General features: G+C 47.0%; 1 protein-coding gene across 4 annotated transcripts in view; it reads left to right on the forward strand.

Annotated features, from left to right (window-relative positions):
- The first annotated feature begins 850 nt into the window (after positions 1-850).
- Positions 851-22,876, forward strand: part of PDZD2 (PDZ domain containing 2) — a 205,404-nt gene continuing 183,378 nt past the window's right edge. For 3 of the 4 annotated variants that reach the window (XM_077282145.1, XM_077282154.1, XM_077282163.1), the window contains exon 1: positions 852-1,522. In XM_077282145.1, coding sequence (XP_077138260.1) covers positions 1,047-1,522 — 476 coding nt within the window. In that variant the 5' untranslated portion in view covers positions 852-1,046. Of the gene's footprint in view, positions 1,523-22,876 lie in introns of all 4 variants that reach the window. The other variant, XM_077282172.1, reaches the window with a different exon arrangement.

Below are 22,876 nucleotides of genomic sequence, written 5' to 3' on the forward strand. Positions count from 1 at the left end.
GCCACCAGCTGTCTAACCTGGGTGGCCAGTCTTAGTCTGTTCACATGGCTTATTTATGGGTATGGAATGTTACAGTAGCAGCAAAAAGGGTGAAATTTGGTAAAAATCTGATCCCCTGTAGCTGCCACTGTAACGTAGATGAAATTCTGCAGCAGAAGTTGACGTGTAGCACGGATTCTCCATCTACAACATGCCAGTTTATGACGAGGTTCAGATACCATTTGCTACTGATTTTCCTCCATCGAGTTAATTCTAAAGCAAATCCCACTTGTGGATTAGAAAAGATTTACAGCAAAATTCACAACTTTTTTTTTTTGCATTGTGAAACAGAAAAACAAAACCCTAAACTCCTCTCCGCTGTTGCCTTCATAACTTTCTGGTCTGGTCTCTGTATAACCAGGCCTCCTGTGATGAGGTCTCGTCCTGTGTGACCACAGTGGGCATCATTTACCCTATTTCCAGTAGCAAAACCAGTGGAATTGTTATGAAAAACAAAAAAAACAAAACCTTTTCCCTTTGTCCTATAAGCCAGCCTGCACATAATACTGTTTATTTGTATAACATCTCCCTTATGGAGTAGCCTTCGTCCTCCTCCACACGTGGCAGATCCTACGGCCATAATTTGCTCTTCGACATCCATCTCGTGTGGTTTCAGACCAAATGTATCCCAGCAACAACTCTGTGCAAAACATCAACTAAGGAAATGAGACATTTTGGTTAACCGTAGTATTCTTCTATAAAATGTGTATGATGACTTTTCTAACTTCCTCTATTCTATTTTGTAGGTGGAACATTGTGTAGGGCATCCGGGAGGTTTCGTTCTCTTAGATCCTGACGTTGTCTCTTTGGATATTTTGTCCTATGACTTGATGGATTCTTTGGATTTTCTTAATTTTCCTCGGCTTCCTTGAATTTTGCCAAGCATCAGAATGTGATGTTTCCCAAGAATGGTTCCTCTCGAATCCTACACGTCCACATCAGTGAAGAAGCCGGTGCCGATGACGCTCTTCTATTTCCAATGATGCGGAGATCATTGGCTTCTCACAATGCCGATTACTCAGGAGAATGCCGTGTTTCATCTGACTCTTCTACACCAATGGCTCCAGGACAATCTCCAGACGAGAGACGATGGACCAGAGAACGGCTTGTACATGGCCGCCATCCAGAAACTCAAGGAATACATACAACTAAACTTCAACTTGGATGACGCCACCTCTGGCAGTTACCTGAGCACCTTAGACACGGAGATCTGCACTGCTTACCTCACCAGGGATGGAGAAGATGGTCTGGTCCTTGGTCTGAATTTTGGAAACATTCCTATATTTGGACACTGTGGGGAAAAAAGGCGAGGAAGTAAAAAAAGAAAAGTGCAAAACGGCCCGGTGCTCGACGTTGGATGTATATGGATTACGGATTTAAAAAAGCAAAGTACGGCCGCGAAGAGCGGGAGGATAAAGCTCCGGGACGAGGTCTTGTCCTTGAATGGTCAACTAATGGTTGGCGTCGACGTCGGTGGTGCCAGGTAAAGTTATTGCTATGCGTTTTTTAAGCATTATTTTTGTGTGAAAGGACGGTGGACCTATAGATGTCAAATTATTGTAATCTGGATGGAAAGTTTGGTCTGTTTCCTCCAGTTGTCAGAAGAGATCTTAAGTCTTATTGTCTTTTTATTTCAATCTTGGCATTAATTCGTAATTCAAGCAAATTTTAAGAAAATTTGCAATATATCTTATCGACGAAAAGGGCTTCTCTTCCACACATGATCCACTTTTTTTCCCTCAATGTCTTCCTTAAACTTATCATTCACTCTGGGGAAAAAAATGTAAAATCCATCTCGAGAAACAAGAGGAACTGCCAGGAATCAAGTCACAGCTGCCTTTAGAAGTCTATAGAGAGGCAAGGTGGAAGAAGCAGCTGAAAACGGAGAAACAATGCTGTTGCTCTCTAGTAAATGTTTTATCCCAACTAGTGCTGGACTCACAGCTACACTGCTCAGTACTGCTGTATAATGTCCTGTTGCTTTTGAAGATGTTCTACATAGAGACAAGGGAGCAGGAATCCCTCTTATTTGTGTGTGCTGTGTATGGGAGACATCTTCGCAGCTAGTCTCCATAAATGTCCCAGAAGGGAACATCCCATTACGGTATATTCCCATAATAATCATAAAACAGATATGGTGCACGAAGTGGTGCCAGAAACACATAAAACGTTCAGGTATCTAATAGATTCCCTTCTAGCAGTCTTTCTAAATAATTTGACCGGACTAGTAGGTGTTAAATGCATAAATGAAGTCGCTGGCTTTTTGGCTCTGTGCGGACCCCGGAGAGCCGTCGACCACCCTGGAAAGCATTGGCTTTTACCTCGTTATATTATTGGGCAGGTGCCACAGAATTCTGGTGTTCGGGGTTTATAACCAGAGAGGGCCTATTCCTCCACGTATCGCCGAGGCTTTACTGGGAAATGTATGAATTACTGGCACTTACGGGAGCGTTATGTCATGGTCATAAAAACCGAACTGGCGGCATTTCTTACAGTGACTGTGTGGGTAAATGTATGGAAAGTGGTGCCACAAACCAGCACGGTCTAGGGAACATTTTTTGTGCCAAATTTTGTCCAGTTTTCATCCAGGAAAAATAGAGAAATGGCACAAACCTGCTTTATTGTGCTCCCATGTCTGACAGCTGTATATTAAAGAGTTAACCCTGACATGGGAAATGATCACCTCTGCACAGATTGGTGGGGGTAAGACCCCCGGGACCCCTCCATTCCTGAGAACGGGGCTCTGAAATGCCCAAACAATTTGGCGGTAAGGTGTTCGACCGGTAGAGAATGAATGCAGCGATGGCGTGTGTATGCAGCCACCGGTTTAGTCCAACCGGGCACTTCCGAGCCCCAGGGTCTCTGGGCCTAAGATCGTGGCTTTAACCCCTTTCTGACAAATTTTGATGGCAGCAATCGCTGGTGCTGCTGGCACTTTCTCTGCATGGAGCGGGTTCAGCTCATGAGCCCGCTCCTTACATGCGCATGCCACATTCGGCAGATGTCAGGAAGAGGTTAATTGTCAGTAAAAGCCCTTTCATTCTTAAAAAGCTTCTTAAAACAACAAAAAAGTACTTTACTCACCCTCCCCAGGTCCAATGCGGAATATCGCCACTGCTCCCGATGTCTTCTATTATCTTCAGCAGGGATGTCATGGCGGCAGCTCTGCCTGAGTTGACAGCTGCTGAGTTCAGTGATTGGCTGCAGCGCTGCTTACAGTAACAGACACTGGAAGCAACGGGGGTGACTCGGTGCTAGACCTGGGGACGGTGAGTAAGGCTCAGTTTTGGCATCACACACATGATTTGAAGGAGTTAATGTTCCGCTGGCAATTTTTCTTAAAGGGATATTCCCAATAAATCAGCAAGTTGTCTCCTATCCATCAGATCACGGATAACTTGCTGATCTCAGGGGGTCCAACCGCAGGGACCCTCAGCTATCCTGATAGTGGGTCTGTCCTGCATCTAGGGGAGGTACGCACGCTCATCACCCGCTCCATTCATTTTCTATAGTATGGGAGATTAATTCACGATGGGTCTACAGAGCTCTCAATCTCTGGATCGCTGGGGGGTCCTTTGCCGTTGGACCCCCAACAGATCATCAGTGCATAGGGAAATCTGGATTATTTTTTTTTTTTTTTGGGGGGGGGGAACCTTTTAATCCTGGGTTCATCCTGTTGCTTATTTTTTGCTGCAGCTTTTTTTTCTTGTCCCACAGCGCAGTTAAAATTCCACGTGGAATTTTTTCCTGAGCGGGTGAGCGAGGTTGCAGAAATCCCATTGCCCTTTATTACATGGGGATTGTTTGCCAATTTTCTGTAGATTTCAACCACATTTTGTGAGAAATCCCAAACCGCACTGCTTGGCTGGATATGTAGTGTTGATTTTCAGTAGCCTTTTTAGAGGGAACATAACAGATAACAACGATGGGAATAGGCAGGTTCACATTATTATTATTTTGTCTGGTGTCTTCCTCCGTTTTTATAAACACCTTTATCTCTGACTTCCCCACAATGTCGGCATTATCAGCCTGTTTCCATTCCGTGACCTCGAAAAATAAATATTAACCCCTTCCCAACCTGTGACATAGCAGCATAAATGAGTACACCCCAACAGATTTGTCCGAAAACCTATTATTTGCTATGTGAGACCGCTACCGGAATAGTAGCCGCCAACGATTGCACAGAAGATTTGTGTATTTTCATTTTGCGCACCCAAAAAAAGCAGTTTTTCCTAACAAATTGATTCAAGATCATGTGATTAGCTGTGATCTCTGGGAAATCCTGGCTCTAATTAAGTGTTTAATTACTCTGCAGCGCCATCATAGGGAAATTTGAATATTGCATTATTCCCATTGATATCAATAGGTTAAATGTATATTTTGGTAACTAAACTGCCCCAGTGATGACGCTCAGTGTTGAAATGCACGATCTTACTCTGCCACCTAGTGGTGAAACTTATATTGCATTTATTCTATAAGTTCCATGCTGAAATAAAGAACATCTGAGCCTTATAATGTGTCGGGATCAAGAACTTGCCCTGCTGAAGGGATAATAACCATGCAATCACAGCCTTTTTCAGCAAAGAGCTTGAGTATAAAGATATGCAGGAACATGGTTGATAGTCCGTAGCAACCAGATACCATTGCAAACTTTCACCTTTTCACTACTGGGCCAGATATTGGGGAATTCACAGTGAGGGTATGTTATATACACCTCCGATTCCAGCTCATGGAACGTACATATATACCCCTGTACGGTCACTGCCAAACTCCACAATAACAAATGGAACTAACTGACTGGACACCCTTTACTGGTAATGTTGAGCCTCACGAGGCTTCAGTGGTGCGGTTTATAGAACAAGAGGAACAGAGCTATTCAATTTTATGTATTTAATCCAACAAGTAGGCAGTGTTTATAAAAATATACAAAAGATGCTATATAAGGGGACAAAAGAATACTGGATATACAATCACATAAAATAAAAAGGATAACAAAAGAAAATTACTAGACCTAATGCCATGGAAATGGCGCCTGTCCTCAGAGTACAGTATATTGTACAGATGTATGGCGAGCTGAACAATGACAATAATTCAGAATCTGCTTTTAGCTGGTACCAGCCACTCTCTTTGGAGACCACATATGGGGGCTTATATGGAATGCGTCTCAGGTACTAAAAATTTACGAGATCCCTGATCTTAAGGATATCTGCACCCCTGGTGGTCCCAGGCAGGAAGTAGGGAAAAAATGGCATTAATATCCCCCCCGGTGGTCCCAGGCAGGAGATAGGAAAAACTGCATTAATATCAATCATGATTTCAGCTTTCTATAGATAGGAGACATGGCATACTCAGCTTTGTCCATCTGGCCAATATTAATTCGGGACTGATGCGGAGATGCAAATTGTTTCCGCCACTTCGTCACAATGCTGAAAATATGTCATAGCAACACTCCATAGCAACACTTCGACTCCATGACTCTGACCCCACAGCTCTGACTACAAGACCTATGCCTGTCACGAAAAAAAAAATAAATTCATAACTGGTATCTGGGTCCAGAGAGTCCACTTGTAGTTCTTTTGAAGACTGGAAGACTTATTCACGCCGGGGTGCCAGATATCACTATACAGACATGTTATTTACTCTATGTACAGAGTCCACACTGACCACTCCACGGGAGGCGGCTACCTCACAGCCGGGAGTCGTAGCAGAAGGGGTTGGAATGAAGTGTTAGCTCTTTTTCCCTTTAGGATCTATGGTGAAGCCATGCTTCAGTGTTCAGTGTGAAAGTGACACGTACCCTCTCTAAGGTCTAAACCAGGGATTGTTTCTATTTTATCTTTTACATTTATGACACGGTCATATAAATTATTTGAGGGGTATTTAAAAGGGAATCTGTGAGCTGATTTATTATTTTTTTGCATATTTTTGCTATGTAATCTGAGAAGCAGCATAATGTAAGGGCTGAGACCCTGACTCCAGCGATGTATCACTTACTAATCTAATGTTGCTGTTTCAATAAAACCAGTGTTTTATCAGCAGGATATTATCACCACAGCACTAGGTGTCTCTGCCTCCTGGTCAACTGCTCTTTGTAACCCCACTTCCATTACTGATTGGAAACTTTCTGCCTATGCACAGTGTACACAGAAAGCAGCCAGTCAGTGATGTTGCCGAGGTTATATAGCGCTCTGCATTCTGAGCAGTGTTAGATCTACAGCAGAGAAAACAAGGATTGTATCAAAATGACAGCAAGCAGCCCTGCAAGTGATACATTACTGGAATCAAGGTCTCTGCCCCTACATCATGCTGCTCTCAGATTACATAGTAAAGACATGCTTATAGAGGTTCTCTTTAATGTTTTTGACAGGTTCCCTTGTAAACAAAATTTCAGCTGCTTATTAAAATTTATGGACGAGAGAGGAGCAGAGAGACAGAATGTATCGCTGCTTTCTAGGAAGTGTTTTATCTCACCCAAGAGTTGAATTCACAGCTACCCCTGCTCAGTACTGCTGTACTATTTATTGAATGCCGCTGCTTCTAGTAACTGTTTTTCTCACTTGAGTGCTGGATTCACGTCTACATTGCTCAGTACTGCAGTACTTCATCATCCGTGTTGCTGCTGGTTCTAAGCATGTGCTACCCAGATACAGGAAAGCAGGAATCCCTCCATTCTGATGTATGGCAGCTCAGAGACATCTGAAAATTGGAAAAATTACAAAGGGCCTGCAGAAGAGAAAATGGTGAAAAATGCAGAACTGTGATATTTCTCATGTACAAACATGACCGAAAGCATAGGTACACTTAAAATTTGGTTTAAGGAGGGGATGCTAGTGGTGTCAAAGCATTTCAGCTTTTTAATCGGCATTATTGGGGATCGCTTTGTGCCCTGTGAATTTTACCTGGATAAATGCATTATTATTAATGTCCGCTAGAGGGCAGTATATTCCAGTGTATGAGTCTATGCGCACTGTCATGAACGCTTGGTGTCATCCTGACCTGATTTTCTCCACTTTTCCTCCAAAAATCCATTTTTGCAAGATTCAGACACTAAAACCTCTATGATGTAATTTTTCAGGCGACTCGTTATTTGGGAGCGTGTGAGTCGCACCACTGCCATTATTACATGGTAGATGTAATTCTGCTTCCTGTCCTGCTATTGTTATCCCCAGCAATTTCCCCAAATATGAGAATAGCCGAGCTGATTCATTCCTAATAATAATGTTATATAGCCTGGCCGCACTTCCTCGGGTAAGTGGATAATATGTGAACCCTGACAAAGAACTGAGATTTCGGATGTTAATTGTTCCCAGGCCGGTTGAATATAAGGGAAGTTTATTTTCCGGTTATAGAGAATTACATTTCCATAGTTCTTCATGTGGTTAATATACATGTGATATAAGCCAATAGAAGATTTCCACGCCAGAAAATAAGAAATTAAAAATGCAGTTAAATATGCAGAGAAGAGCGGACCCGCGTCGTGGGCCCTGCCTATACATAGGCAGAGGACAGTATATGAGCGCGCGTCGAGGGCCCCGCCTATACCTAGGCAGAGGATAGTATATGAGCACGCGTCGAGGGCCCCGCCTATACCTAGGCAGAGGATAGTATATGAGCGTGCCTCGAGGGCTCCGCCTATACCTAGGCAGAGGATAGTATATGAGCGCACGTCGAGGGCTCTGCCTATACCTAGGCAGAGGATAGTATATGAGCGCGCGTCGAGGGCTCTGCCTATACCTAGGCAGAGGATAGTATATGAGCGTGCCTCGAGGGCTCCGCCTATACCTAGGCAGAGGATCGTATATGAGCGCACGTCGAGGGCTCTGCCTATACCTAGGCAGAGGATAGTATATGAGCGCGCGTCGAGGGCTCTGCCTATACCTAGGCAGAGGATAGTATATGAGCGCGTGTCGAGGGCTCTGCCTATACCTAGGCAGAGGATAGCATATGAGCGCGCGTCGAGGGCTCTGCCTATACCTAGGCAGAGGATAGTATATGAGCGCGCGTCGAGGGCCCTGCCTATACCTAGGCAGAGGATAGTATATGAGCGTGCCTCGAGGGCTCCGCCTATACCTAGGCAGAGGATAGTATATGAGCGCACGTCGAGGGCTCTGCCTATACCTAGGCAGAGGATAGTATATGAGTGCGCGTCGAGGGCTCTGTCTATACTTAGGCAGAGGATAGTATATGAGCGCGCGTTGAGGGCTCTGCCTATACCTAGGCAGAGGATAGTATATGAGCGTGCCTCGAGGGCTCCACCTATACCTAGGGAGAGGATAGTATATGAGTGCGCGTCGAGGGCTCTGCCTATACCTAGGCAGAGGATAGTATATGAGCGTGCCTCGAGGGCTCCGCCTATACCTAGGCAGAGGATAGTATATGAGTGCACATCGAGGGCTCTGCCTATACCTAGGCAGAGGATAGTATATGAGTGCGCGTCGAGGGCTTTGCCTATACCTAGGCAGAGGATAGTATATGAGCGCACGTTGAGGGCCCTGCCTATAGCTAGGCAGAGGGTAGTATATGAGCGCACGTCGAGGGCCCCCTTATACCTAGGCAGAGGATAGTATATGAGCGCACGTAGAGGCACAAGAGAGCAATGGAGGATAGCAGAGTCGATGCAGCAGGTGCGTATTGATCACATGTTCGCCAACATCTTGGACTACTGTGGAAATTCTCAAAACTGGACCAGGACGTTCAATTTTGGGCCTTCCTGAAATTTTGACTTGCTGAAGTTTTGCTTGGACTATTTCCAGATTTATTGGGAAAAGTGGAGCAAATTTGGTGGGACTGTTGGCAACGACGCTATTGTGGCTAGAGGGGGCATCATGGCTGACACGAGGAAGAAACGTGGCCTCCCGTGCAGCTCATCTTTTTCATACGAACACAGCATCCCTTCTGGACTCGGCTGTGCCAATCCTTGGATCAAAAGCTTGCATTTACAAGGTGGTGATGCTGTGGGGAATTGGGGAACTTTTTAGTTTTTTTGCAGTGAGAAGAATAAAGAAACTGTATTTTATTTCTCATTCATGGGAAGAGGTTGTCTAGAAGTAAAAAAAAATGAAATAATAATTGTGACTAACTGTAGAAAGTGGTAAAAACACAATTAATCACTACATAAATCCTCCCTCCTCCTACTGTAGTGCGCATGCTCCTGTGGATTCGCTGTTCTAATGCTCATACACCTATGGACTTGCTGCTCTGATGCTCATGCTCCTATTCACCCTCTGCTCGAATTCTCATTCACCTCTGCACCCGCTGCTGCAATGCTCATGCTTATGTGGGCCTGCCGCTCCAATGCATAAGCTATTGTCTCTTGTATAACTGCTGCTGCTCCTATGATCATGCTTCTATGGACCTGCTGCAAGAATGTGCATGCTCATATGGACATCGCGCTCCAATGATCATGCTGCTATGGACGCGTTGCTAAACTGCGCAAGCTCCTGTGGATCAGCTGCTCTAATGATCTCGCTCTTGTGGATTTGCTGCTCCAGTGCTCATGCTCCTTTGGACTTTGCTGCTCCAGTGCTCATGCTCCTGCAGACACCGCTGCTCCAGTGCTTATGTTCCTGTGGACACTGCTGCTCCACTGCTCATGCTTCTGTGGACACCCCTGTTCCAGTGCTCCTGTGGACTTTGCTGCTTCAATGCTGATGCTACTGTGGACACTGCTGCTCCAGTGCTCATGCTCCTGTGGATATTGCTGCTCCAGTGCTCATGCTCCTGTGGATACCGCTGCTCCAGTGCTCATGTTCCTGTGGACACCGCTGCTCCAGTGCTCATGCTCCTGTGGACACCGCTGCTCCAGTGCTCATGCTCCTGTGGATACCGCTGCTCCAGTGCTCATGTTCCTGTGGAAACTGCTGCTCCACTGCTCATGCTTCTGTGGACACCCCTGTTCCAGTGCTCCTGTGGACACTGCTGCTCCAGTGCTCATGCTCCTGTGGACACTGCTGCTCCAGTGCTCATGCTCCTGTGGACATTGCTGCTCCAGTGCTCATGTTCCTGTGTACATTGCTGCTCCAGTGCTCATGTTCCTGTGTACATTGCTGCTCCAGTGCTCATGTTCCTGTGTACATTGCTGCTCCAGTGCTCATGCTTCTGTGGACACCCCTGTTCCAGTGCTCCTGTGGACATTGCTGCTCCAGTGCTCATGCTCCTGCGGACATTGCTGCTCCAGTGCTCATGCTCCTGTGGACATTGCTGCTCTAGTGCTCATGCTCCTTTGGACATCGCTGCTCCAGTGCTCATGTTCCTGTGGACACCGCTTCTCCAGTGCTCATGCTCCTGTGGATACCGCTGCTCCAGTGCTCATGCTCATGTGAACACCGCTGCTCCAGTGCTCATGCTCCTGTGGATATTGCTGCTCCAGTGCTCATGTTCCTGTGGACACCGCTGCTCCAGTGCTCATGCTCCTGTGGATATTGCTGCTCCAGTGCTCATGCTCATGTGAACACCGCTGCTCCAGTGCTCATGCTCCTGTGGACACCGCTGCTCCGGTGCTCATGCTCCTGTGGATACCGCTGCTCCAGTGCTCATGTTCCTGTGGAAACTGCTGCTCCACTGCTCATGCTTCTGTGGACACCCCTGTTCCAGTGCTCCTGTGGACTTTGCTGCTTCAATGCTGATGCTACTGTGGACACTGCTGCTCCAGTGCTCATGCTCCTGTGGATATTGCTGCTCCAGTGCTCATGCTCCTGTGGATACCGCTGCTCCAGTGCTCATGTTCCTGTGGACACCGCTGCTCCAGTGCTCATGCTCCTGTGGACACCGCTGCTCCAGTGCTCATGCTCCTGTGGATACCGCTGCTCCAGTGCTCATGTTCCTGTGGAAACTGCTGCTCCACTGCTCATGCTTCTGTGGACACCCCTGTTCCAGTGCTCCTGTGGACACTGCTGCTCCAGTGCTCATGCTCCTGTGGACACTGCTGCTCCAGTGCTCATGCTCCTGTGGACATTGCTGCTCCAGTGCTCATGTTCCTGTGTACATTGCTGCTCCAGTGCTCATGTTCCTGTGTACATTGCTGCTCCAGTGCTCATGTTCCTGTGTACATTGCTGCTCCAGTGCTCATGCTTCTGTGGACACCCCTGTTCCAGTGCTCCTGTGGACATTGCTGCTCCAGTGCTCATGCTCCTGCGGACATTGCTGCTCCAGTGCTCATGCTCCTGTGGACATTGCTGCTCTAGTGCTCATGCTCCTTTGGACATCGCTGCTCCAGTGCTCATGTTCCTGTGGACACCGCTTCTCCAGTGCTCATGCTCCTGTGGATACCGCTGCTCCAGTGCTCATGCTCATGTGAACACCGCTGCTCCAGTGCTCATGCTCCTGTGGATATTGCTGCTCCAGTGCTCATGTTCCTGTGGACACCGCTGCTCCAGTGCTCATGCTCCTGTGGATATTGCTGCTCCAGTGCTCATGCTCATGTGAACACCGCTGCTCCAGTGCTCATGCTCCTGTGGACACCGCTGCTCCGGTGCTCATGCTCCTGTGGATACCGCTGCTCCAGTGCTCATGTTCCTGTGGACATCGCTGCTCCAGTGCTCATGCTCCTGTGGATATTGCTGCTCCAGTGCTCATGTTCCTGTTGACATCGCTGCTCCAGTGCTCATGCTCCTGTGGATATTGCTGCTCCAGTGCTCATGTTCCTGTGGACACCGCTGCTCAAGTGCTCATGCTCCTGTGGACACCGCTGCTCCAGTGCTCATGCTCCTGTGGACACCGCTGCTCCATTGCTCATGCTCCTGTGGATATTGCTGCTCTAGTGCTCATGTTCCTGTGAACATCGCTGCTCCAGTGCTCATGCTCCTGTAGACACCGCTGCTCCATTGCTCATGCTCCTGTGGATATTGCTACTCTAGTGCTCATGTTCCTGTGAACATCGCTGCTCCAGTGCTCATGCTCCTGTAGACACCGCTGCTCCAGTGCTCATGGTCCTGTGGATACCGCGGCTCCAGTGCTCATGCTCCTGTAGACACCGCTGCTCCAGTGCTCATGGTCCTGTGGATACCGCGGCTCCAGTGCTCATGCTCCTGTGGATATTGCTGCTCCAGTGCTCATGCTCCTGTGGACATCGCTGCTCCAGTGCTCATGCTCCTGTGGACACCGCTGCTCCAGTGCTCATGCTCCTGTGAACATCGCTGCTCCAGTGCTCATGCTCCTGTGGATATTGCTGCTCCAGTGCTCATGCTCCTGTGGATATTGCTGCTCCAGTGCTCATGCTCCTGTGGATACCGCTGCTCCAGTGCTCATGCTCCTGTGAACATCGCTGCTCCAGTGCTCATGTTCCTGTGGACACCGCTGCTCTAGTGCTCATGCTCCTGTAGATACCGCTGCTCCAGTGCTCATGCTCCTGTGGATACCGCTGCTCCAGTGCTCATGCTCCTGTGGACACCGCTGCTCCAGTGCTCCTGCTCCTGTGGACACCGCTGCTCCAGTGCTCATGCTCCTGTGGATATTGCTGCTCCAGTGCTCATGCTCCTGTGGATACCGCTGCTCCAGTGCTCATGCTCCTGTGGACACCGCTGCTCCAGTGCTCACGCTCCTGTGGATATTGCTGCTCCAGTGCTCATGCTCCTGTGGATACCGCTGCTCCAGTGCTCATGCTCCTGTGGATACCGCTGCTCCAGTGCTCATGCTCCTGTGGATACCGCTGCTCCAGTGCTCATGCTCCTGTGGATACCGCTGCTCCAGTGCTCATGCTCCTGTGGACAACGATGTTCCATTGAAATGCCATTACCAATACAGGGAAGTAAACTGAGATGGCCGGGGGGCCCTGGAGCATTAAGTTTATTTTTCTCCAGATGTCTCAATGAGAAAATTCGTTAAAGGTGTGGCTCATAATTGCACCAATATGGAACTGCTGGAGACTGTCAGCTCTCCTGCCCGGCTGTAATGGGAGATATCACTGGGAGTAACATGTGGTTTATGTAATGTAACATCTGTGGGAAAATCAGCATCCGGACACTGGTAAGAGTCTTCTGTGCAGCTTTAAGCAAGGTTTGATTGACAGCTCTTTCCTACAGGATTTCATAGGTGCCATATAGCTTGGATATCTCTGCTGGTCAACCATGTGCATGGGGACTTGCACTGTAAATGGCAATATCTGTGATCACTACTTACCTGGTGAGTTGGATTTTGTAAGCCATAGATCAGGGTGAGCAACACGGGCCATAGGATTTGCAGGATGGCATGTGATCACCGAGGACCAGGAGAGTGGGACATGCCGGATGGAAAGCAGACAATCGGAAACTACTGAAGATTCAGATCCATGAGTGTGGATATACTCAGGGACTGAACATGGATAATCAGTCCAGGACTTACAGCATAAAAATGGTTAATGGCAGAGTTGTGTACTATCAGCAGACAGAGGGTTAACTGCTGGCAGAAGGGAAGATCAGGCAAACTGGATACTTTCTTGAAGAAGATTAGGCATTGTTGCAGCAAAGTTGTGTGAACAGCACCAGTACTAGCAAAGAGTTAATTTTGCTTAGAGTAGTCAAATGGTTGACTGCAGGTCTGATCTAGGAAGTGAATATAGATAGATGGAGTTTGCCGAAGAGATGACTGGCCAGCGGAGAGAAAAGGATGTGAAGGCAAACTCCTGAAATACTCGTGGTAACAGACTGCCAAGCTTACTGAGTACTCAGACGGCAAATGGCTGTCTGAGTCGGCCCTAAAAGGATGTGAGTGATGATGTTAAAGGAGGTTGTCTGGTTACAACAGTGCTAATTGTGATAATGGTAACGGTGACGCATTTCGGGCCGCTCCAGATGTTACGCCTCCCAGGCTGTGATGCTTCTCAGTCATGTCGTGAATTCCACAATATCCAGATCTTTAGTCCAGTCTAGGGGGAAAGCCGTTATATAAGAGGTTTATGTCAGATCCGTACTGATTTACTGAGACACGTGCTGTAACCAAGGCTGTAAAATCCAAATCTGGGGTGAAGATATTTTAGTGCTTGACCTCCCATTTCCTGCTCCTTCTGTGCAATGTTGGCTATATGTCACTTGGTCATGAAGAGAGAAAAAAACAGCGTGCATCTTTATTGCAGATTCCAGCATATTCTGCCTCCTTGGAGACCCCATTCTAAGTTATTTGAATCCATTGGGTTCTGGTTCTGGTATACAGGGCTGTAGAGTCTGCGTCGGAGCCCATTTTGGTGGAGTCGATGTCATGGAAATTGAGGAGTCGGAGCCCTGTCAGGGCTGTGGAGTCGGAGTTGTGGAGTCGGAGCCCATTTTGGTGGAGTCGGTGTCATGGAAATTGAGGAGTCGGAGCCCTGTCAGGGCTGTGGAGTTGGAGCCTATTTTGGTGGAGTCGGAGTCACGAAAATTGAGGAGTCGAAGCCCTGTCAGGGCTGTGGAGTCAGAGTTGTGGAGTCAGAGCCCTGTGAGGGCTGTGGAGTTGGAGCCTATTTTGGTGGAGTTGGTGTCACGAAAATTGAGGAGTCGAAGCCCTGTCAGGGCTGTGGAGTCGGAGTTGTGGAGTCAGAGCCCTGTCAGGGCTGTGGAGTTGGAGCCTATTTTGGTTGAGTTGGAGCCTATTTTGGTGGAGTCGGTGTCATGGAAATTGAGGAGTCAGAGCCCTGTCAGGGCTGTGGAGTCGGAGCCCATTTTGGTGGGGTATGAGTCAGTGTCATGGAAATTGAGGAGTCGGAGGTTTGGTTTACCGACTCCACAGCCCTGGTTGTATACATCATACCGCACATCTTTGTGGCTTCCATTATGAATGGACAATGCCAATATGAGCAGCGTCACGGTAGAGCAGAGCTACGCACTCCTTTATCATAGTGGGGATTTTGTATATTTTCGTACATATGACCCGTACCGATCCGCCACTGCTCACTTTCGAGCCCCGGTCACCACTGTGGCTGGTGATTGTTCGGAAAGTTGACAAGAAGACCCATAGGAGATATGTGAAGTGCCAGAATGGGAGTAGAGACGGGATCAGCAGTAAAGGGAGTAGTAGTACTATTATTATTTCACAATGTTTTTAGTGATTTTGTTAAAAAGATTAAAGTCTGAACAACCCCTTTAATTAGAACAGGATGTGTCACAATACCTGTCGGGAGCCAGATAGTTTCCCCGGCAAATGTTCCCTAAGCATCTCTACGTGAAAAATGCGCGAAACGCAAAAATAACAGGAACTACACAATCCCTTTAAATACCATTTAAAGGCATGTTATGGTTAGCCACCCCACTTTAATAAAGAACATGTTCCATAATCCAGAGCCTCCTCATAACCTACATGATAATATATACATGACGCACGTCTTCGCAAGCAGAATGTGAGCGAATGTTGTGCATCTCCAAAGAGGAAACTTTATTCGTCCTCAGCGGTTTTTAAATATTCATCGAGTTAAGCACTTTCCCATTTAACCTGACGATCATGATGCGCCTGAATAAATCCACAGTGAAAATGAGTAAAGATTTTTCCTTTAGTAACTCCTGGGAGATCCGTCAGCTTATCACAGCATGATCGGTTCCGGCATCTACAGGAACATGGTGCGATTCTGCATTGTAAATTACCTACAACCGGGACAAGTATCTGAAAACAATTGGTGGAGGATGCGGGTAAAGTAGTGCAGCTGCCTGTAAAAGGAAAAATTACCCCGAGTTTTATATAAATAATCATGACAATCCGTTTAAAAGGGGTTTCCCACAGTTAATAAGCGTACTGTTTATTGATCATGGGGGTCTGATTGCTGAGACCCCTAACGATGCTTAGAAGAGTACTTTACTGCCGTGCTGGGAACTCCAATGCAGTAAAGGTGGGTGACTGGGACGTGCCACTATGCAAGAGAATAGCTGAAGGGTCCTCAGCCACTTTTCTTGGATTTACTGGGTCTGAATTGCCAGGGTTCATCTAACGAGCGGAGTTCTGCTGGACAGACATTCTTCTGCTTCTGAGTGTTCGCCTCCTGTAGGCGTACACTCCTGAGAAAAGTGCACAGCAGAGCTCATGTTCGCTCTGCCGTCACCATTACAGTCTATGGCCCCGACGGCGTATGCATCCATGCATCCAGATCCAGTTTTGCAAGAAATTTCGGACTTGTAACCCGACGACGCAATTGGAGCGCCCCCACGTCAAGGGCAATGGGGTACTCGGTACCGGGTCCCTCTCGGTTCTGGGGATGTCACGGTGACCTGGAGCTTATTTATAGGGACCCTAGAGACGCCCCTCTCCCACAATTTGCCTCCGTGTCTCCTTAGGTGTAAAGGTCGGGCAACCAACTTGGAATTGACTGTCCTGCCGGTCTCTGAAGTAATGCGTAGAGTCAATTACTCCCTCAGTGTTCCGGCCACCGGCTACGCGCCTCAGAAGGAGGCTGCCGATCTTGGGGCAGAACTCCTCCCGGTATTATCTCCTTGTGCTGTGATCTCGCCTCTCACTCTCCACAATACAATTCCCTTCTTGTCCTTTCTTAGGATGCTGGCGCAATGGAGTGCAGGCGCAGCTCCGTAACGTTCTATCTCGAGCTAGGCCTCTGTCAGGATCCCACCCCTGACAGGTCCTCTCTGGGTCGAACCCAGGCAGCTTCTGACTGACTTACTATCCAACCCACCAGTTTTACCTGTGTGTGAGGAGTGCCCTAATAGATAGAAGCAAGGCTCCCCCTGGTGGACTGGAGTGTGAAGTGTAGTGTGTGACTTGTGATACCTGGAAAAGTGAACTCCTTTAGTACCATCAGACGTAATATCACTCCCCCTGGTGGGAGAGCGACATTACTGCAACGACCAGGACTCTGGGGCGCTGCACAATAAGAAAACACCTTTGGTGACTGCATCTGTAGGGGATGAAAGAAGGCACTATATTTTCAGCTGCCAGAGGGGGTAGGAGACTGATTATGTTGAGAACACTCCCACAGAAGCAAAAGTAAATGCATGAAAGCAACTATGAAACAGTGGTTAATGCTTGAAACACTACAAATTTCAGCTTTTCAGGGCTTTTGGTGTACATATGGTTTATGGGAACCCTTTAGTACCATAGGATAAGTAAAGCTGCTTTACACTGATTTAAAGGGGTTAACTTTTTTTCTTAAAAAAAAAAAAAAAAAAAGCTGTTGACCATAGGCTGTTATCTGAGCTTTACTTACCCTCCACTGGTTTGGCGCAGGGTCTCTGCTTCTGACCTAATCTTTGTTGATGGATTGCAGCAGTGATGAAAACGCTGCAGCCAATCACAGAGCTCAGCCTATGAATAGAGGCAAAGAAACTGGGTCAGCAGCAGAAATGCAGCACTGAACCCAAGAAGGGTAAGTAAAGCTCGGATAATTGAGCCTAAGTTTTTTTTTCAATAGAACAACCCTTTTAAGAGATTATGATGATGTCAGGTTATACCAATGATCATACTGGAAATGTTTTTTTCTTTTTACATCATGGTGCTCGTACATGGGCAGTAATATGTACACAGGTTCCAGAATTTGCCCATTATATAAGCACATCTGGACGATGTTTGCAGAAGACAGTCCAGAAGGTCTGGGGCTACAGATGTTCTATCTTGGCTCAAACATACAAACATCCAGTATAAGTTTACACTTTTTGTCCTCATATTCCTTTGATTTAGTCCATCTCCAAACGTGCAATCAAAACCTCTTGCAGTTTGGTCTAAAATAGAAAAAAAACAAAACAGAAAAACAAACATAGCTGGGTTACATCAGCCATGTCTAGAAGTTATGGGGCGGTCATTTGGTCACAGAGTCACCGGAGCCACATAGAAAGACATTGACCCTGCTCGTGTCTCCTTTTGTTTTCCTCGTCGGGTCCCATTCCTACTCAGTAAAAATAGGAAAACGTTTTGTCCGTCACCATTATCGTATTTCATCGGGTGTCCTCAAAAAACGAATAAAACGAAGACCTGTCTGATATTGATGTGAGTCACGGATCAAACCCATGGAAGACGATTGGTTCTCGAAAACTCGGTCAGTGCAATGATGGCGTCCTAACTTACTTTTTTCACTGACTGATAGCAAATCTCCAGCAGTTTATTTCTTTGTGTTTTTCTATTTTTTTTTTTGCTTGCAAAAAACTGTTGATCGTAAAAATAGTCACTGATAAAAATCTGTTCCACAACACTGACTACAATTGGTCGTGTTGTCGTGTATGAAAAATTGACCTTGGAGCTCGAGACAGTGCTGGGATTTCTTGCTAGGAGAGGGGAAACGAGAGCTGCTCCATTCATAGTGTAAACTCTTAGCTTTTCAGTTAGCAGATACAGAGACTCTTAAATAGTGGTTAATAAAAGCATGCCTGTCGTACTTTTCAGAATAAGCTTTTCGTGTCTGCGTGCACGAGGAATAACACTATTTCTGGCCATTATATGGCTTGTGTCCTGTCTTTTTCCATGAATTTTGCTCTGGAACGTGGCGCGGGGCAGTAGCCGTGGACAAAGTATTCTCTTGCGCCCTGGCAAGTTACATGAAGGGTGGGGGTCCTGGCTGGGTGTATGGACTTGTGCTATGGGGGCGCGTCTCCCTTGCAGGCTGCATGTTACCGATTACTTTGGTTGGACAAGACCAGATGTTAAAGACTTAGCGTATATACTCGAGTGTAAGCCAACCCGAGTATAAGCCGAGGCACCTAATTTTGCCACGGAAAACTGGGTAAGCTTATTGACTCAAGTATAAGCCAGCTATGCATTGTCCCCTCATCCCTGTCCTGCTATGTGTGGCTCCCCCTGTCGTGTGTGGGGCTCCCCCGTCCTGTCCTGCTATGTGTGGCTCCCCCTGTTGTATGCATGGCTCCCCCGGTCTCTTAGTTGTATGAATGGCCCGGCGTCCTCCCCCTTCTATGCATACCCGGGGTACCACGTTACCGCTGAGCACAGGAATAGCTGCCGTTCCGGGACGACATAGATGCAGGGACATTCAGCGATGGTGCGAGGAGGGTGAGAATGATGTCACAACCGCTGCTCCGCTTCTCGGCCACTCCCCCTCCGGCTTTCTGGATAATGACTCGTGTATAAGCCGAGGGGAGGGTTTTTTTAGCACAAAAAAGTGTTGAAAATCTTGGCTTATACGACACGAGAATGTATGGTAAATGAGGGAGACCACTAGTCAAAAATGAACTTTCTACTTTTACGATAAGTTGGTGGGAATTATTTGCAGAAGATAGCGGGTACACAACTTAATGAATGTTTCCTTCACAATAAGGAGCATTTTCGCAAAGTCTCAATTCCTTTCTCTTTATTCGCTTGTTCTCTATCTCCACTATTTTACCTTCCTTCACCACAACCCAGATCAGTACTACAGTCCAGCTAGTGAGAGTCCAATCCTCAATCTGCAGTTTCACATCTTCTTTCCCTCAAGGGAATTAGTTTGCCAATATAGCAGGTCCTTAACCAATCTGCTACTGATGCCTTCAAACTCCCGCCCGCAGCACTTCATTCTCACGTTCTTTGTCCCATCCTGGCCTGTTACCGTTCTGAGTTATAAACTTGGGGCCTACTGCTCGGTGTCTTCTGACCCGTCTCTCCAGGTGACCGCTCTGTCCTTCCGTCCGCTTCACTTTTCCTTTACTCCAGTTGACACTAGCCTCGGTCTTGGTCTACTTTGACTTCGGGACATCAAGATCATGAGACACTGCTTACTGTCCAGACATTAGGTTTGTCTCTGGCGCACACTGGGCCCTATCTGGCGTCATGACAGGAAACTGTCTCTGTCCCTTCACCTTCGCCATTCCCACTCTGGGCTAGTCCCAAACATTAACCCCAACTCTCTCTACTGTCGAGCAACACAACTTATTACCAATAACGCATATCTTAAGTCACATTGCACATCTTAACACACTCATGTCTTAAAGAGGGAACGTGGGCAATATGTCAATTTCCTTACATATCTCTACCTCTAATTTTCAGTTTTCTCTGGGCTAGTGGGTGGAGAGATAGCTGCTATGATTTCTGCCATACATAGCACACAGAAATGATAAATTCCTTCTCTCCTGTCTATGTGCAAAATGTGTTCAAAGGCATCAGAGGTTTGAATGATATGCAGTAGTACTGAGCAGTGTAGCTGAGAATCCAGCTGACAAGGGAAAGTGAAGGAGTAAATAGATAAACATCTACAGTGGTGCTTCTACTTTTTAGTTTCTGATTTATTCAGCTCATCTTTCACCTATCTATCTTTTACCTGTAATCTGATCCTGATTTTAGGAGTTTATCAGATTGAATGATGAGTCCGAGAGGCAGGGCTAGGAGAGGTGGATCATAAGTGGAGAAATGAGAAGATTTCTCTTTATAAGATATATTACAATGTTTCTTATATTCACTTGTACTAGTGATTTATAGCAAGATTGATGAAAAAGAAATCTGACAATTCTGCATGGGGGTAGAAGTATTCAGTACAGAGGGCAGTTAGTTTGTGGTGTATGTTTTATTTTTATTTTTTCTTCCTGTAAAATGATTCTTTTCTCAATCCTCTGAAATGACCTCTTTGAGTTTTGCCTCTAATTACGGATCTTTTCTAGAACAACCGTGTAATTTTGCTGTTTGCCGCTATGTTTTAGTATACGGTTTATGTTTGTTTTTTTGTGTCTCCGACGCAACGCTGAGGAATTTTCAGAACAAAGTTTACAAACCGCAAGATTGAGGTGAACATCCGGAATACGCTGAATATTTATATATAGAGCTTTGCATTAAATGCTAGCCCTGATTATAGCCCTGAGTCGATGCTGCGGCATAAAGTTGAGGCTGTGCGCTTAACTTCCAGGTCGTAATTGCTTTTAACAATGTGCAATATCCATTTGGCGTGACGTGGTGCTTGTAATCGGGTTGTGTTATCCTGGGAGTGTGAAATGATTTGGATCTTGTTTCTCTTAAGTGCGTTTTATTGTACAGAGATCATGTCTTACTGCTTCTGCGACTTTTCATTTCAGCTAAATGCCCATTACGTTGGGAACATTAAGATGCTAAAAGCCTTTTACCTATAAATCTAAATTAACTTTAACAGTTCAGTCCTTATTATATTAGATTTTTTATCCAATTTTTTTGTATTATTACCATATGTATTGCTTTGAAGCGTGCAGCTTGTCTGACATTGTCTGGCATTTGGGAAGGTGAAGGTGTATAGAACGATCACACATTTCTATGAGGAGATCTGTGTTTCGCACACAGTTAAAGGATTTGTTCACTACTTAGACATAAGTCAACGATATAAAATCATTTGAAGTTTGACACTCGGCATCCCCACTAATCAGCTGTTTTTAGCTATAGGTGTATAACCAGTGCACAGAGCTGGAACAGCACAGCTGCATCAGTGTACAGAGCTAGAACAGCACAGCTGCATCAGTGTACAGAGCCTGAACAGCACAACTGCATCAGTGCACAGAGCCTGCACAGCACACCTCCATCAGTGTACAGAGCTGGAACAGCACAGCCGCATCAGTGTACAGAACTGGAACAGCACAGCTCCATCAGTGTACAGAGCCTGAACAGCACAACTCCATCAGTGTACAGAGCTGGAACAGCACAGCTGCATCAGTGTACAGAGCCTGAACAGCACAGCTCCATCAGTGCACAGAGCCGGAACAGCACAGCTCCATCAGTGTACAGAGCCTGAACAGCACAACTCCATTAGTGTACAGAGCTGGAACAGCACAGCTCCATCAGTGTACAGAGCCAGAACAGCACAGCTCCATCAATGTACAGAGCTGGAACAGCACAGCTGCATCAGTGCACATAGCCGGAACAGCACAGCTCCATCAGTGTACAGAGCTGGAACAGCACAACTGCATCAGTGTACAGAGCCGGAACAGCACAGCTCCATCAATGTACAGAGCTAGAACAGCACAGCTGCATCAGTGTACAGAGCCTGAACAGCACAACTGCATCAGTGCACAGAGCCTGCACAGCACAGCTCCATCAGTGTACAGAGCTGGAACAGCACAGCCGCATCAGTGTACAGAACTGGAACAGCACAGCTCCATCAGTGTACAGAGCCTGAACAGCACAACTCCATCAGTGTACAGAGCTGGAACAGCACAGCTGCATCAGTGTACAGAGCCTGAACAGCACAGCTCCATCAGTGCACAGAGCCGGAACAGCACAGCTCCATCAGTGTACAGAGCCTGAACAGCACAACTCCATTAGTGTACAGAGCTGGAACAGCACAGCTCCATCAATGTACAGAGCCAGAACAGCACAGCTCCATCAATGTACAGAGCTGGAACAGCACAGCTGCATCAGTGCACAGAGCCGGAACAGCACAGCTCCATCAGTGTACAGAGCTGGAACAGCACAACTGCATCAGTGTACAGAGCCGGAACAGCACAGCTCCATCAATGTACAGAGCTGGAACAGCACAGCTGCATCAGTGCACAGAGCCGGAACAGCACAGCTCCATCAGTTTACAGAGCTGGAACAGCACAGCTCCATCAGTTTACAGAGCTGGAACAGCACAGCTGCATCAGTGTACCGAGCCTGAACAGCACAGCTGCATCAGTGTGCAGAGCCTGAACAGCACAGCTGCATCAGTGTACAGAGCTGGAACAGCACAGCTGCATCAGTGTACAGAGCCTGAACAGCACAGCTCCATCAGTGTACAGCGCTGGAACAGCACAACTGCATCAGTGTACAGAGCTGGAACAGCACAACTGCATCAGTGTACAGAGCCTGAACAGCACAGCTGCCTAAGTGCACAGAGCCTGAACAGCACAGCTGCATCAATGTACAGAGCTGGAACAGCACAGCTCCATCACTGTATAGAGCCTGAACAGCACAGCTCCCTCAGTGTACAGAGCCTGAACAGCACAACTGCATCAGTGTACAGAGCCTGAACAGCTCAGCCGCATCAGTGTACAGAGCCTGAACAGCACAGTCGCATCAGTGTACAGAGACGGAACAGCAC

The sequence above is a fragment of the Ranitomeya variabilis genome, chromosome 1 (assembly GCF_051348905.1).
Source record: "Ranitomeya variabilis isolate aRanVar5 chromosome 1, aRanVar5.hap1, whole genome shotgun sequence".
NCBI classification, from domain to species: Eukaryota; Metazoa; Chordata; class Amphibia; order Anura; family Dendrobatidae; genus Ranitomeya; species Ranitomeya variabilis.